Source organism: Carcharhinus amblyrhynchos, chromosome 3, assembly GCF_965287045.1.
Source record: "Carcharhinus amblyrhynchos chromosome 3, sCarAmb.v2.hapA, whole genome shotgun sequence".
Classification (NCBI taxonomy): domain Eukaryota; kingdom Metazoa; phylum Chordata; class Chondrichthyes; order Carcharhiniformes; family Carcharhinidae; genus Carcharhinus; species Carcharhinus amblyrhynchos.
The window spans coordinates 83,215,727-83,228,110 of record NC_137326.1 but is presented as its reverse complement, the minus strand read 5'-3'; the positions used below and the strand labels follow the sequence as shown (position 1 = coordinate 83,228,110).

General features: G+C 41.1%; 1 protein-coding gene across 1 annotated transcript; it reads right to left on the bottom strand.

The window, feature by feature from the left end:
* Positions 1 to 10,732: 10,732 nt before the first annotated feature.
* LOC145341429 (C-C motif chemokine 20-like) lies at positions 10,733 to 11,850 on the bottom strand. Its single transcript, XM_080186373.1, has 4 exons — positions 11,701 to 11,850; positions 11,469 to 11,580; positions 11,294 to 11,371; positions 10,733 to 11,007 (listed from the first exon to the last, which is right to left on the bottom strand). The coding sequence occupies exons 1-4, from the start codon at positions 11,774 to 11,776 to the stop codon at positions 10,974 to 10,976; spliced, it is 300 nt and encodes a 99-aa protein (XP_080042499.1). The 5' UTR covers positions 11,777 to 11,850; the 3' UTR covers positions 10,733 to 10,973.
* Between the last annotated feature and the right edge of the window lie 534 nt (positions 11,851 to 12,384).

Below are 12,384 nucleotides of genomic sequence, written 5' to 3'. Positions count from 1 at the left end.
CAATTTAGTCAGATGAAAGGTGACTTGATTGACATTTTTTTAAAATGATTCAGTTGCTACCATTTACATCTATAATGAGTAAACAAGCAAATAACCTAGATTCAAATGTCTGGTAATGGGTGCAAGGCATCCCACACTTAAACAAATACTTCCGTTACGGTAATAAAAAAAACATGTTTCCATCGAGCCACTTAATGTCATTTATGTTGCAAACATTTTTGGAAAATTTAAGTGAAGCACAAAGTCCTTGGAATCTAAAAGAAAATGTTCATGATCTCAGGACATTACAAAGTGCTTCACCATTGATGAGGTACTTTTTGAAGTGTGGTCCCTGTTGCGATGTTGAAGATACGGCAGTCAAGCTGCACACAGCAATCTCTCACAAACTGTAATGCGACAATGAGCAGATATCTATTTCAGTGATTAGTTGGTTAGTGAAAAATATTGGACAGGACCCTGAGGAAGACTCCCCCACCCTTCTTCAAAGAGTTCCCTGGGATCTTTTTCACCTTGAGAGGTTTTGAACGAGACATTAGTTTAATGCCTCATTCAAAATAGCGACAGTAACATTCCCACACTACCACTCTGCTAAATTGCTCTTACTGGACCAAATTTATTCTTGCAAATAATGTTTTGGGCAGTTTGAGTGGAATAGTGTACTGCCTGATGCAGCGCTGACATTGATATAGTGCTTGATTCCTGAGCTACACTGAATTAGTTAAGTTTTGCTGTAATATGCCTCAATGCATGCGTCCTTGCTTCTGGTCACTGTCCAGTGACCTGTACTGGATTATAAATGTTTATTAATTTCAGAGGGGATCAAGCCTTGTTCTAATGCCCCTCACTTTTCAACAGTCATGATCGCTTTCATACACGACCAGTGGCTATTTTGATGAGATTCTTGAAGACAAGCAACACGTCTTGTAATTTTTACCCAAATTTGATCAACAGATTGATAGGAGGGAGAATTTGTGAGGCGAGAAAGGCATTTTCAGGATTTGTGGGATCAAGAAATTATCCTGTTTAGTAATTGTTTAAGTCATTGGTTATTTTTGGTTCCTGATATCCTTGTATTATCAAACTTCATTGTTTTCTATCTACAAATACCAACTTAGTGAGTTTTAAGGTAATTATGTAGTCCACAAGTAGCATCAATGAGCACAATGAGTAATGGGATCCAGCAAAATACAAGAGCTACCATGCAGATCTGACTGACTCACAAGCCAGTATTGGCAGGAGCACTGAGCCCAATTTTACCATCAAGTTTCGCCTGTTTTCGGGTGCGAAACTTGGCAAAGTCCGGCATGAGGCAAATAGTGCGATCCGTGCCTGCCTCTGCGCCGGTTCCTCCTTTGCCAAGGCCCAAAAATGGCTGTGTTCGGGACTGTGCCTGAAATGGGCATGACAGCCATTTAAATGCATTTGTATGCATTTAAGTTGACTTAATAGGCTGCAATCCCAATCTTACCGCCATTTCCCCGTTTACCACTTCATTTGCCCATCCAGAATCAGCGTGAAACTGACGTGTTCCACAAAAGTCCGATTTGGGCACTCCAGTTAGCGAGAGGGTGGGTACCGAGTGTCTGATGTCTCTCTTCTTGAGATTGGTGGGGCTGGGTCTGACGGCTCTCAACTTGAGATCGTGGGGGTGGGAGGGTGGTCTGCTGCCACTCTGCTTGAGAACAGTGGCGGGGGGGAGGGAGGGTCCACTGCCACTCTGCCTGAGTTCAGTGAAGGGGAAGGGGGGGGCAGTCCTGCGATCTGGAAGGGGTGGGGGGATAAGGGGGTCCGTCATATTGTGGGAGTGGGGCAATGTCTGTGCAGGCTATTGGAAGGCATTATCCGGCCCGGGAAGGAGGAGCGTTCTATCTTTTTTTGTTCTGCATATGTGCCGTTGGAGACGGCGATCGGAGCTGCAGGATTTCGGGCGTGTCAAGCCCCGCCCACAGGCTTCTGCAGCACGAATCGGAATTGCTGCTATTTCTTCAGCCAGAGTGCGTATGGGGACGCCTGAGAGTGGATCTAAAATTTGGATTTGAAACACTCCCAGTTTCAAGTCCAGCACTCAGAATGAAAATGGTTAAATAGGGCCCATTATTTCTGCAGTAGTAGGTATTTGTTATCATTGAAAAATAGATGTTTGTAACACAGAACAATCCCATCTGGTGGATTGAAGCTCTGCTGGTTCTCTGAATCAGCTATTTATTTAACTGTATTTCCCTTTGCCCATCCCCTTCCAATTGTTATTTTCAAATGTGTAGCCACCTTCTTTCTAAAAGTTAATACAGATTCTGTGTCATCCTTATTTTTGGTAAGTTTTTCAATGACCTGATGGTTGATTTGTGTCTGAAGCTAGAGGGCCAGACTGCCACAGCCATTTGATCCATCTACCTTCTAAGAGTTTGTTTACAATCATAGAATCCCTACAGTGCAAAAGGAGGCCATTCAGCTCTTCAAGTCCACAATCCCACACAGGCCCTATTCCCACAACCCCACACCTCTGACACTAAGGGGCAACTTAGCATGGCGAATCAACCTAACCCACACATCTTTGGACTGTGAGAGGAAACCGGAGCACCCGGAGGAAACCCACACAGACACAGGGCAAATGTGCAAATTCCACAGTGATACAAGGCCAGAATTGAACCCGGGTTCCTGCTGCTATGAGGCAGCAGTACTATCCACTGTGCCACCCAGTGTTTGGAGGGCCTCTGGGTCCCTTGTTGATGGATGACTTCTCTTCCGTGCACCTCCTTGACCAAGGCCTCCTGTGTATTGTGGGAAAAGGTCAGAACATGTTCCTTGCAAACTTGTTTGATTTTTTTTGGATCTTCCCAGGTCAAACCCCATCAGCAAGAGCAGCTCAGTTATACCAAAACTGATCTATTTCGTGTTGAATCATAAAGAACATGTCTGGACCTGTGACAGATAGTTAGGGAATGAATGAGAGGGAAATATCTACAAGACCTTCTCCTAACAATTTTCTTTTGTTTATAACCAATTCAATCCAATCAAAGTCCAATTCAAAGTCTCCACAAGTGGGGCATTCCAGGTCCAAGCTGACAAGACAGGGCTCTCACTTCCTGTCTTGGACTTGATCTATATGATCCAAGCTGATTGGAGTAGGTATAGCTCCTCCTCCAAGGCTTGATCTCATTTGCATCTTAGCCAAGAGACCGAGATGCTGCTTTAAAAAGTTGCTTCAAATGAAGCCTTAATGTAACCTCATGACTTCAACCAAATACAGGATGCCAAAACTTTGCTTGATCTTAACCAAAAGGCCGATGTACCATTCAGTGATGCTTCTGTCCATGACACTATTGATTGCAGTGATTATTGTACAGTCCTTGTGGAGACCAAGTTCCATCTTCATATTGAGTAAATCCCCTATTATGTTGTTGATCATTGACAGGTAAGATTTGTGAGAACAAGGTCTTGTAGATCTTTCCCTCTCAGATGGCCATGCTAACGTGCTTGGTGAATTCAGAAATTATAATTAGCTCCAGGCCGATTTCCAGCATGGAACTGATTGCGCAAAAAAACTTGAAGATGTGCAAAGGCCAATGGGAACTCTCCAAAACAGCTCCTGCTGATGTTTCCTAGCCTGCTCCACTACTTGAGCAGCACAGAGAATTCCCCCCTGTGACCTTAAAATGGGATTGAATTATATTTGTACTCCTGTTCACTAACAGTGCTTCACCTGGAGACTACACTTGATCCTAACTTTCTGTATTGCCACAGAAGATTTAATACTGTAACATGTTTTGTTTTTCATTTGGGTTATCTTTAGAAAAGTACACTGGAACCTGCCGATTGGAAATACTGAAAGTGTTTACACAACATCCCTGGTATCACTTTGTAATCCATGCAGAATATTTCTATCAATGTTAGAGAGTGTGTTACATGGGCAGTTCTTCAGCATGCTTATGATGCAACTGACAAACTAGATCATACTCAGCCCGGGGCACTTCCAAGCTTAAGAAATAGTGACCTGACTGGTTTCCACTGAGCTGGTTTTACCAAATGCTTTCTTCTGACTCTTCCTCATAATTTTCATAATTTTGCCATGCCAGTTTCTGCAGTACTCTAGGTTTTGATAAAGACCTCAACTGCAGCAAAAATATTTGGTTTAATTTTGCCGGGAAAGGTTTCTGTATGTTAGATGTACTTAACAAGAATTATCTGTCTAGGATTACAACATGATCTTGATCAACTGGGCCAATAGACCGAGGAATGACACTTGAAATTTAATTCAGATAAATGTGAGGTGTTGCATTCTGCTAAGACAACCCAGGGCAGGACTTACACATTAATAGTAGGACCCTGGGGAGTATTATCGAATAGAGAACCTAGGTGTTCAGGTACATAGTTCTTTGAAACAAGCATCACAGGTAGACAGGTTGGTGAAGAAGGCTTTTAGCACACTTGCCTTCATTGACCAGAGTCCTGAGTACAGAAGTTGGGACATTAGGTTACAACTGTACAAGACATTGGTAAGGACACATTTCAAATATTAAAGCCAATTCAATTCAGTCTATTATAGGAAAGATGATATTAAACTGCAAAAAAGATGTACAAGGATGTACCAGGACTGGAAGGCTTGAATTAGAAGGAGAGGTTGGATAGGCTGAGACATTTTTTCTTGGAACATAGGAGGCTGAGGGGTGACCTTATTGAGATTTATAAATTCATGAGGGGCATAGGTAAGGTGAATAGCCAAGATCTTTTCCCCAGGATAGGGCTGTCTAAAACTAGAGGGTTTTAAAGTTTAAGGTGAGGGGGTAAATGTTAAAAGGGACCTGAGGGGCAACTTTTTCACACAGAGGGTGGTGCGTATATGGAATGAGCTGCCAGATGAGGTGGTTGAGGTGGGTATAATTGCAACATTTAAAATCATTTGGAGAGGTACATTGATAGGAAAGGTTTAGAAGGATATGGATCAAATGCAGGCAAATGGGACTAGTTCAGTTTAGGAAATCTGGTTGGCCTGGATGAGTTGGGTCGAAGGGCCTGCTTCAGTGTTGTATGTCTTTATGACTCAATAACTCTAACTAAGACTAGTGGAAAGTTGAAAAGAGATTGAACAGAGAATGACCCTGAATGTGCTGGAATGGGATATTTTCATGGTGTGTCTATTAGGACAAATTAATAGATTTACTATAAGTTAGAGCATAAGCATATGCCAGTCAAATACTTATGTCCCAGTGAACCTTACACACTCTAAAGCTCTGAGACCAACAGAACTCTCTAGCAAGGCCTTGTTGTTTACTGTTAGAAGGACAGACATTGAATTAGAGTAGATTAAGTGCAGCCTCTGGGAAGGCAGGAAAATGATGTGGATATGCCGGCGTTGGACTGGGGTAAACACAGTAAAAAGTCTGACAACACCAGGTTTTAGTCCAACCGATTTAGTTGTAGGTTCAAAACCAGGTTTTGCAATCCCAGGCAAGTCATGGGGGTTACAGATAGTGCGACATGAACCTACAAATAAATTGGTTGGACTAAAACGTGGTGTTGTCAGACTTTTTACAAGGCAGGAAAAGACAGGTAGTTTCTGGCTTGGAGGAGATGACCTGCCATGGATGAAAGGTTTAATAATAAATCTTTTTGTTGGTAAAATTAGAAATTAAACAACATTCTGTGTTTTTGATTAACAGTGTATAAATATAGTGGAAATCTGTGACTTGGCAGAGTGCTGTTTGAAGGTCTCTCCTCCCTTCTTGTGAGAAAAATTGCAGGAAGTACTTGCTGATAACATACAAGGGCAACAAGGCACCTGGGATTTTAGGAATGCCAAGGTCAATAGTCTATTAATCCTTAGTTTTAGGATTAAGAAAGTAAGAGAAGAATAATAGAATCAGAAATGTGGTGAATACGACTCAAATCAGGTGCAGAAGGACAAATAGGGAGAAATGTCATAGAATCATAGAATCCTACTGTGCAGAAGGAGACCATTCAGCCTATACTGACAGCAATCCCGCCAAGGCCCTATCCCCATAACCCCATGCATTTACCCTAACTAGTCCCCCTGACACTAAGGGCAATTTAGTGTGGCCAATCCACCTAACCCGCACATCTTTGGACTGTGGGAGGAAACCGGAGCGCTCTGAGTAAACCCATGCAGACAAGGGGAGAATGTGGAAACTTCACACAGGGTGTGACCCAAACTGGGAATTGAAACCTGGGACCCTGACATTTTGAGGCAGCAGTACTAACCATTGTGCCACTGTGCCACCACAAAAAGTCACCGTACTGGCATGCCATCAGGCAAACTTCATAACTTCCCATCAGGGAACTGATAGGCTGGGATACTAACCACAGTACTAACAAGGAACAGTTTGGAAGGGGGGTTATTTTGGTGAATAAGTGAAAATGACCATTAAATGGAAGCTATGCTAGTAAGATGCGTTCATTCAAAAGTTTTGTTCATGCAAACAATTTTAACTTGGACTTGTCTCGAGAAACTAAAGCAGATACTTATACTTTTCACTCTCAAATGTTGGTCAGAAGCGATTTTCATAGGACAGTGTATGTGTGCTCCATGCACCTCCTTTTATTGAGTGTGTGGAGTGGCCTGGCTGACACACTGCCAGATTTCAGGATCATTCAGAGACTGAGTGAGAGGATGCACAGGTTCTTGGATGAAGCACTGGGAGTCCTTATGGAGGACCTCTAGAGGAGGAAGAATATCTTATACCAGCAAAGGCATCACAGTCTGCCTCTCCCTCCTGATACTCCTCCACTCTCCTTCATAGTAGCTGGTCTCAGCTCCTCTTCCCATTCCTCTTGCAGAGCCGACAAAACCCTCGTAAGATATCCACACAAAAGTACACCCTGCCCCTGGTGATTCCTATAACATGTCCAATGATGTAGAGTAAAACAATACTGGTCTTTTTGGATTAACTCCTCAGAGAATGTGCAGAATAAATGTTGCGAGTGTTGTCCAATTCTTGACAAAGTGTCACAGAAAATCTCCTGATGTGTTTCAAAAGTCCCCTTCAGACTATCTGCAGCAACTGAACAGTAAAAGGTGACATGCCTTCAAGTGGCACTTGAAAACCCCAAATAAAACTTCCTTACACCCACTCAATGGATCATTAGAAGTGTTTGTTCCAATTCAAAATTCCATATTGACTACCTTCAAGGCTCTTTAGTGCCTAAAGGGTTTAAGAAAAATCACCTCATCCCTCAAGATTGAGAGACAGAATGGAAAAGTAAGAAAAGGTAACTAAAAATTTTTTTAAATCTCTAAAACTACCTGTTAGAATCAAATTGCACGTTTCAAATATTTCCTTTCGCGGCCAAACAGGTTGAGTGACATTGAAGGATGGTAAATCTTGTCTTTATAAAGATATTTAATGCTGCTAAACTTTCTGAAGTGAGTTTGGTTAATTTGTGAGGAAATCTGACAATTTCTTGAAACTTGAGGGAGTCCTGCCCTTTTCACCAGGCTACTCAATAGTTGAATGTGGGTCTATTTATGTGATTTCTTCCTCAGTGATCTGCTGATCATGGTAGAAAAATGCGTCATGCTAAATGAAAATGAGCAGAATGGATCATATATTCAGCTCTTAGAGTCCCCAAGGAAATTACGTTCCTGTTTTTTAGGGTAAATGAATCAGTAAGGTGATCGATACTCAACCTACAAAGGACATTGCATAATTGGATCTTCTGTTTTGCAACTCATGCATGTCAGTTCCACCATTCCATTCCCCCACATTTCCTTACTCCATATTAAGTTAGTGAAACTCATAAGGAGTTATTATCTGAAAAAATGGCTGCTACTTATTAAGATTTTTCTATTGAACTTTCAAAGAAAAAGGCTGGACAAAATTAAATAGTTATCTTGCCAGTTGGCTTCAGTTAATTAGGGGAGAAGTAGTAAAGTGTTGGTTCTTTGCTGTAATTTAAGATACAAACTGACTTTGTGTTGTTCTTGCGAGGGGAGGTTTGTCCAGGAATGCAAACTCAAACTGAGACTAAATATACATTTTACCAACCAAACAGTTGTGCTACCATAAATAAAGAAAGAGGAAGTGCTGGAAATGCTCAGCAGGATAGGCAGCATCTCTGGAGAGAGAAAGAAAATGTAACATTTCAGGTTGATATTCAGTCTGTTGCCTTCACTGACACTGTTATCAGCTGAGCAACATTGGGAAGGTTCAGGGTCATCTTAAATGGAGAGTAAGCAGTTTTCTAATAGCTTCACCAAGGTCAGTCCTCTTGTACAACATTGCTTTATTACAGCAAAGGGAAAGCTGCATCCACAACTTAAAGCAAAGTCTGTGCTATGGACCTACATAATCCCTGGTCCAGGCTGAGCGCAGGTTTTAAACTCCTGTCACTCAGCTCTCACTGGGCAAGTTCCCGTTCACTCAGTAGAAAAGCTCGTATTCCATGAAGCCCATGAGGCAATCTACTAATGATGCCCAATGTCCTTCATGGCCACTGTAACAGTTCCCATTTTCCATTCCAAACTCTGTTCCCTAGCTACTGATTTTATTACTCATTCAGAGATTAAGTCCTTTTGGTCACATTTGGTCTTGCACTTGATTCAGAGATGAGCAGCCAACTTCATATTTGTGCCATCACTAAGGCAGCTTATATCCATCTTTGTAACATAACCTGACATTGACCCTGTCACAGCTTACCCACAACTGAAACTCTCATTTATGCCTTCACTGCCTCTGGACCTGACTATTTTTGTACGCCTGTTTGGTCTCCCACAATCTCCTGTCTGTAAACTTCAGGTTATCCAATACTACTACCCATATTTTAACTTGCAGTCCTCTTCTCTTATCGTCTGGTCAAGCACCATCTAGATTTTATAATTCTCATTTTTGTTTTCAAATTCCCCCATGGCCTCACCTGTCTATGTAAACTCTTCCAGTCCAACTAATAAGATATCGACATCCCTCTAATTCTGACCACTTGAAAATCCACAATTTTAATGGCCTTACCATTGGTGGCTTCGACTTATGGTTTTTAGGCTGATAATACACCGTCCATCATTTTATCTCACTTTCCTCCTTTAAGACATTCCTTTGATCATACCTTTTTTGATCAAGTATTTGATCATCTGGCCTAATATTTTCATTTATGACTGTGTCAAGCTTTGTTTTATAATATTCTTATGAAACATCTCGGGGCATTTCATTATATTAAATGTGCTATAACTTCTTGTTCTTTAATGCTCCATTTCCCAACGCAGTTGGATATATAATTCTTCTCATCAATCAGGAATCCCGAGCTGCATTTTAAACAGAGCATTTCCACCACAAAAAAAGGCCAAAGTGAAACCAGAAATAAGGTTCAATATAACCTTCAAGATGGGCTATTGAAGATTAAATGCAAATAATTTTAAAATCAGCACTTTTGCTTTAAAATTCAGAGTTTGGTTGCACTTGGGCTGAATTTTCTTGGCCCACAGCAGGACATGGTATTATGAGGAGACCTTGATGACCCTTCACTGCTATGGGAATCACAATGATCCAACCACTTGCTTAAGGGCCCATTTTAGGACGACTTCCCACTCCCACCAACGTGGCCTGAAGGCTTCCCATGGTTTCCCATAGAATGGGCTCCTTAAGAAGGAAATTTCAGAAGGAAATAGATTTCTAAACTACAAACATGTCAAATGTTATGGCATGAGTGCGTGAGTGTGGCATTGAGCTAGAGGGTCAGCCATGATCATATTGAATGGCACAGCAGGCTTGAGGGGCTGACTGGCCTACTCCTGCTCTTATTTCCTCTGTTGCTATGTTTCTAATGGCCACTTCTTAGCCCAAGGAAGGCCCCAAGCAGCAATGCGAATCCCTACAGCTATTGTCCTGCCACCCCATTTGCTGGGGCCTGCCCCTCCCAATCTAGTAGGACCTTCATTATGGTGGTAAAATACCACATACCTTTGGATCAGTTTCAAGGATCTGTCACACGGCTTTTCCGCATTTCTGAAAATAAAGACCCTCCCATTTAGAATGGAAATAAGGATGAATTTCTTCTCTCAGAGGATTGTTAGTGCTTGGAATTCACTACACAGGAGAACATTGGAGGCTCAGTCATGGGATTCAAGGCTGCATTTTTGATTTACAAGGGGGATCAAAGGTTGCAGGTAGCAGGTAGGAAAGTGGAATTAAAGCCACAATAAAATCAGTCATGATCTTACTGAACGGAGGAGCAGGCCAAAGTAAATGGCCTACTTCTGCTCATATTTCCAAGGGTCTCATGAAAGGCTAGGTGAATCGAATAGTGCATTGTTCATCATGTTTTAGAGTCTCAGGTTTGCTGAAACTGGACTGATGTATGCGATAAGTCAAATGATCTCACAATCCCTCAGAATCACTAGATTATGATTGTCCAGGTTTCGGTTTGTGGGGCGAATAAAATCCCTTAAAATGAATTTTCGCAGTGAAAAACCAAAATAATTTGCTTAAGGCAAAATACAGTGGATACTGGAATCTGAAACAAAAACAGAGAATGCTGGAAAAGTTCAGCAGGTCTGGCAGCATCTGTTAGGAGAGAAAAGAGCTGACGTTTCGAGTCCAGATGACCCTTTGTCAAAGCCTGAGTTTCTCCAGCATTTTGTTTTTGAAATAATTTACTATTTAATTCACTGACACTTAAAATAAAAACACCCTGATCTTTAAATGTAGATAACATTTCTCAATATCTTACACCTTTATTGTACTATATCAGTCTTGTGAATGAGTCAGAATTAAACATACAAAATGTGTCAAAGTATTTTTTGTTTATTTCATTGCAAAGAGAATGTACAGAAAATAAATATTTGCAGTTTAATTACTCTGTCATGTTCAATGGAACATACAATTAAACAACTTACACATCAATGAGTAAGGCAAAAGTGTGGCAAGTTTAACAAACTGTATAATTATAGAGTACATAGATACTATGCAGGAAGGTTTTAGGTGATAAACGGAGTTCATACAGTTCCAATAATTTCTCAAGGTGGCAGCTCAGTCTTGATGTGACATTTCTTGCAGCTTTTTGCTGTTAGACATAAAAGGAAGATCAGATAAAATTACCAAACTTGTCACATGCACTGAAAATGTAGTCAGTCATTTCTGACACATGACAAATATAATGACTGTTCACGTTTTATAGTGACCAAAGACTAGAGTGGCATTTGTATTAAAAATCACATTCAAAAGTCTGATTCTGGATGTCACCCATAAAACGTGTTTGTGATTATTATTTTATAAATATCAGAATAAAACACTGAATTGTTTTCAGTATCAGTGAAGGCAAATGTGTCAAAGCGTATTTGCTCTCTCACCTCAAAAAGTGCATTGCTCTTTTCACCCATCTACTCTCGGGATTTGTGCAGACTGCCCATCCCTTGGATGTGAAGAATCTGTGAAAGATTGCAAAACAATTTTCAATTAACAAAACATCATCTAGTAAAACATTACATTTCTATCAGAGGCGAGACATTAAGTTCCAATACTTACATGATCGCATCTATGTCACATATTTCACGTGAGTGCTGTTCCACATAGCCAACGATATTACGCAAAGGTATTCGCCCATCTGAATAACGGAGACAGCAGTCGCCAAATCCATCTAGGAGGGAAGGCACAAGAAAAGAAAGTACTTTGAAAAAATGCACAAATAACCTTGATTCAATCATTTACAACCTGGCTAAACTGCCTGTAATGGGTTAAAAATCATTGTGAAACTTACCTGCTGACACCGAGACACTCAACATGAGAGCCAGTAAGAGCACAGCAACCAACACAAGTTTCTTGAGAACACACATTGCTGCTTATTGGTCTCTTTCCCAGATATTCTTTTTTGTCTGTAGAACTTGTGTCTACAACTGAAATCAGATGTGCCAATGGGCACCTGCCAGTCAGTTTATATACGCTTGGCCGGATGCTGGGATTATTTTTAGATCACGGAAGTGCCGTCACTGATTATTCCCTCTGGGTTTTCCTTTCTTACAGTGTTTGGTCAGCAGTCATGATGTAATCGGTTTATTTGTGCATTAAATACTTTACCTCAGATTTCGCACTCCATCACCTCTGCTTATTTTCCCAATGTATCAAGAGCTCAGAAATCATTTAAAGTGATCAATTTTGTGGTTCCTAACTTATTTATACTTTGATTCAAAAATTAAAAGTCATACATTTGACAGTCTAAAGAGACTGCCAACTCCAGACTAACGAATTGGACAGCATGGTGGTACAGTGATTAGCACTGCCGCCTCACAGCGCCAGGGACTTGCATTCAGTTCTGGCCTCAGGTGGCTGGAGTGTGGAGTTTGCACATTCTCCCCGTGTGGGTTTCCTCCATGTGCTTTGCTTTACTCCCACATCCTTAAAACATGCTGGTTAGGTCAATTGGCTATGGTAAATTGCCCCTTAG

Excerpts from the sequence above, each read along its gene's own strand:
- LOC145341429 (XM_080186373.1), bottom strand. The coding sequence starts at position 11,776 with ATGTGTGTTCTCAAGAAACTTGTGTTGGTTGCTGTGCTCTTACTGGCT. Across the intron at positions 11,581-11,700 it reads GAGTGTCTCGGTGTCAGCAG|ATGGATTTGGCGACTGCTGT; the intron begins GTAAGTTTCACA and ends CTTCCCTCCTAG. Across the intron at positions 11,008-11,293 it reads AGAGCAATGCACTTTTTGAG|CAAAAAGCTGCAAGAAATGT; the intron begins GTGAGAGAGCAA and ends TATGTCTAACAG.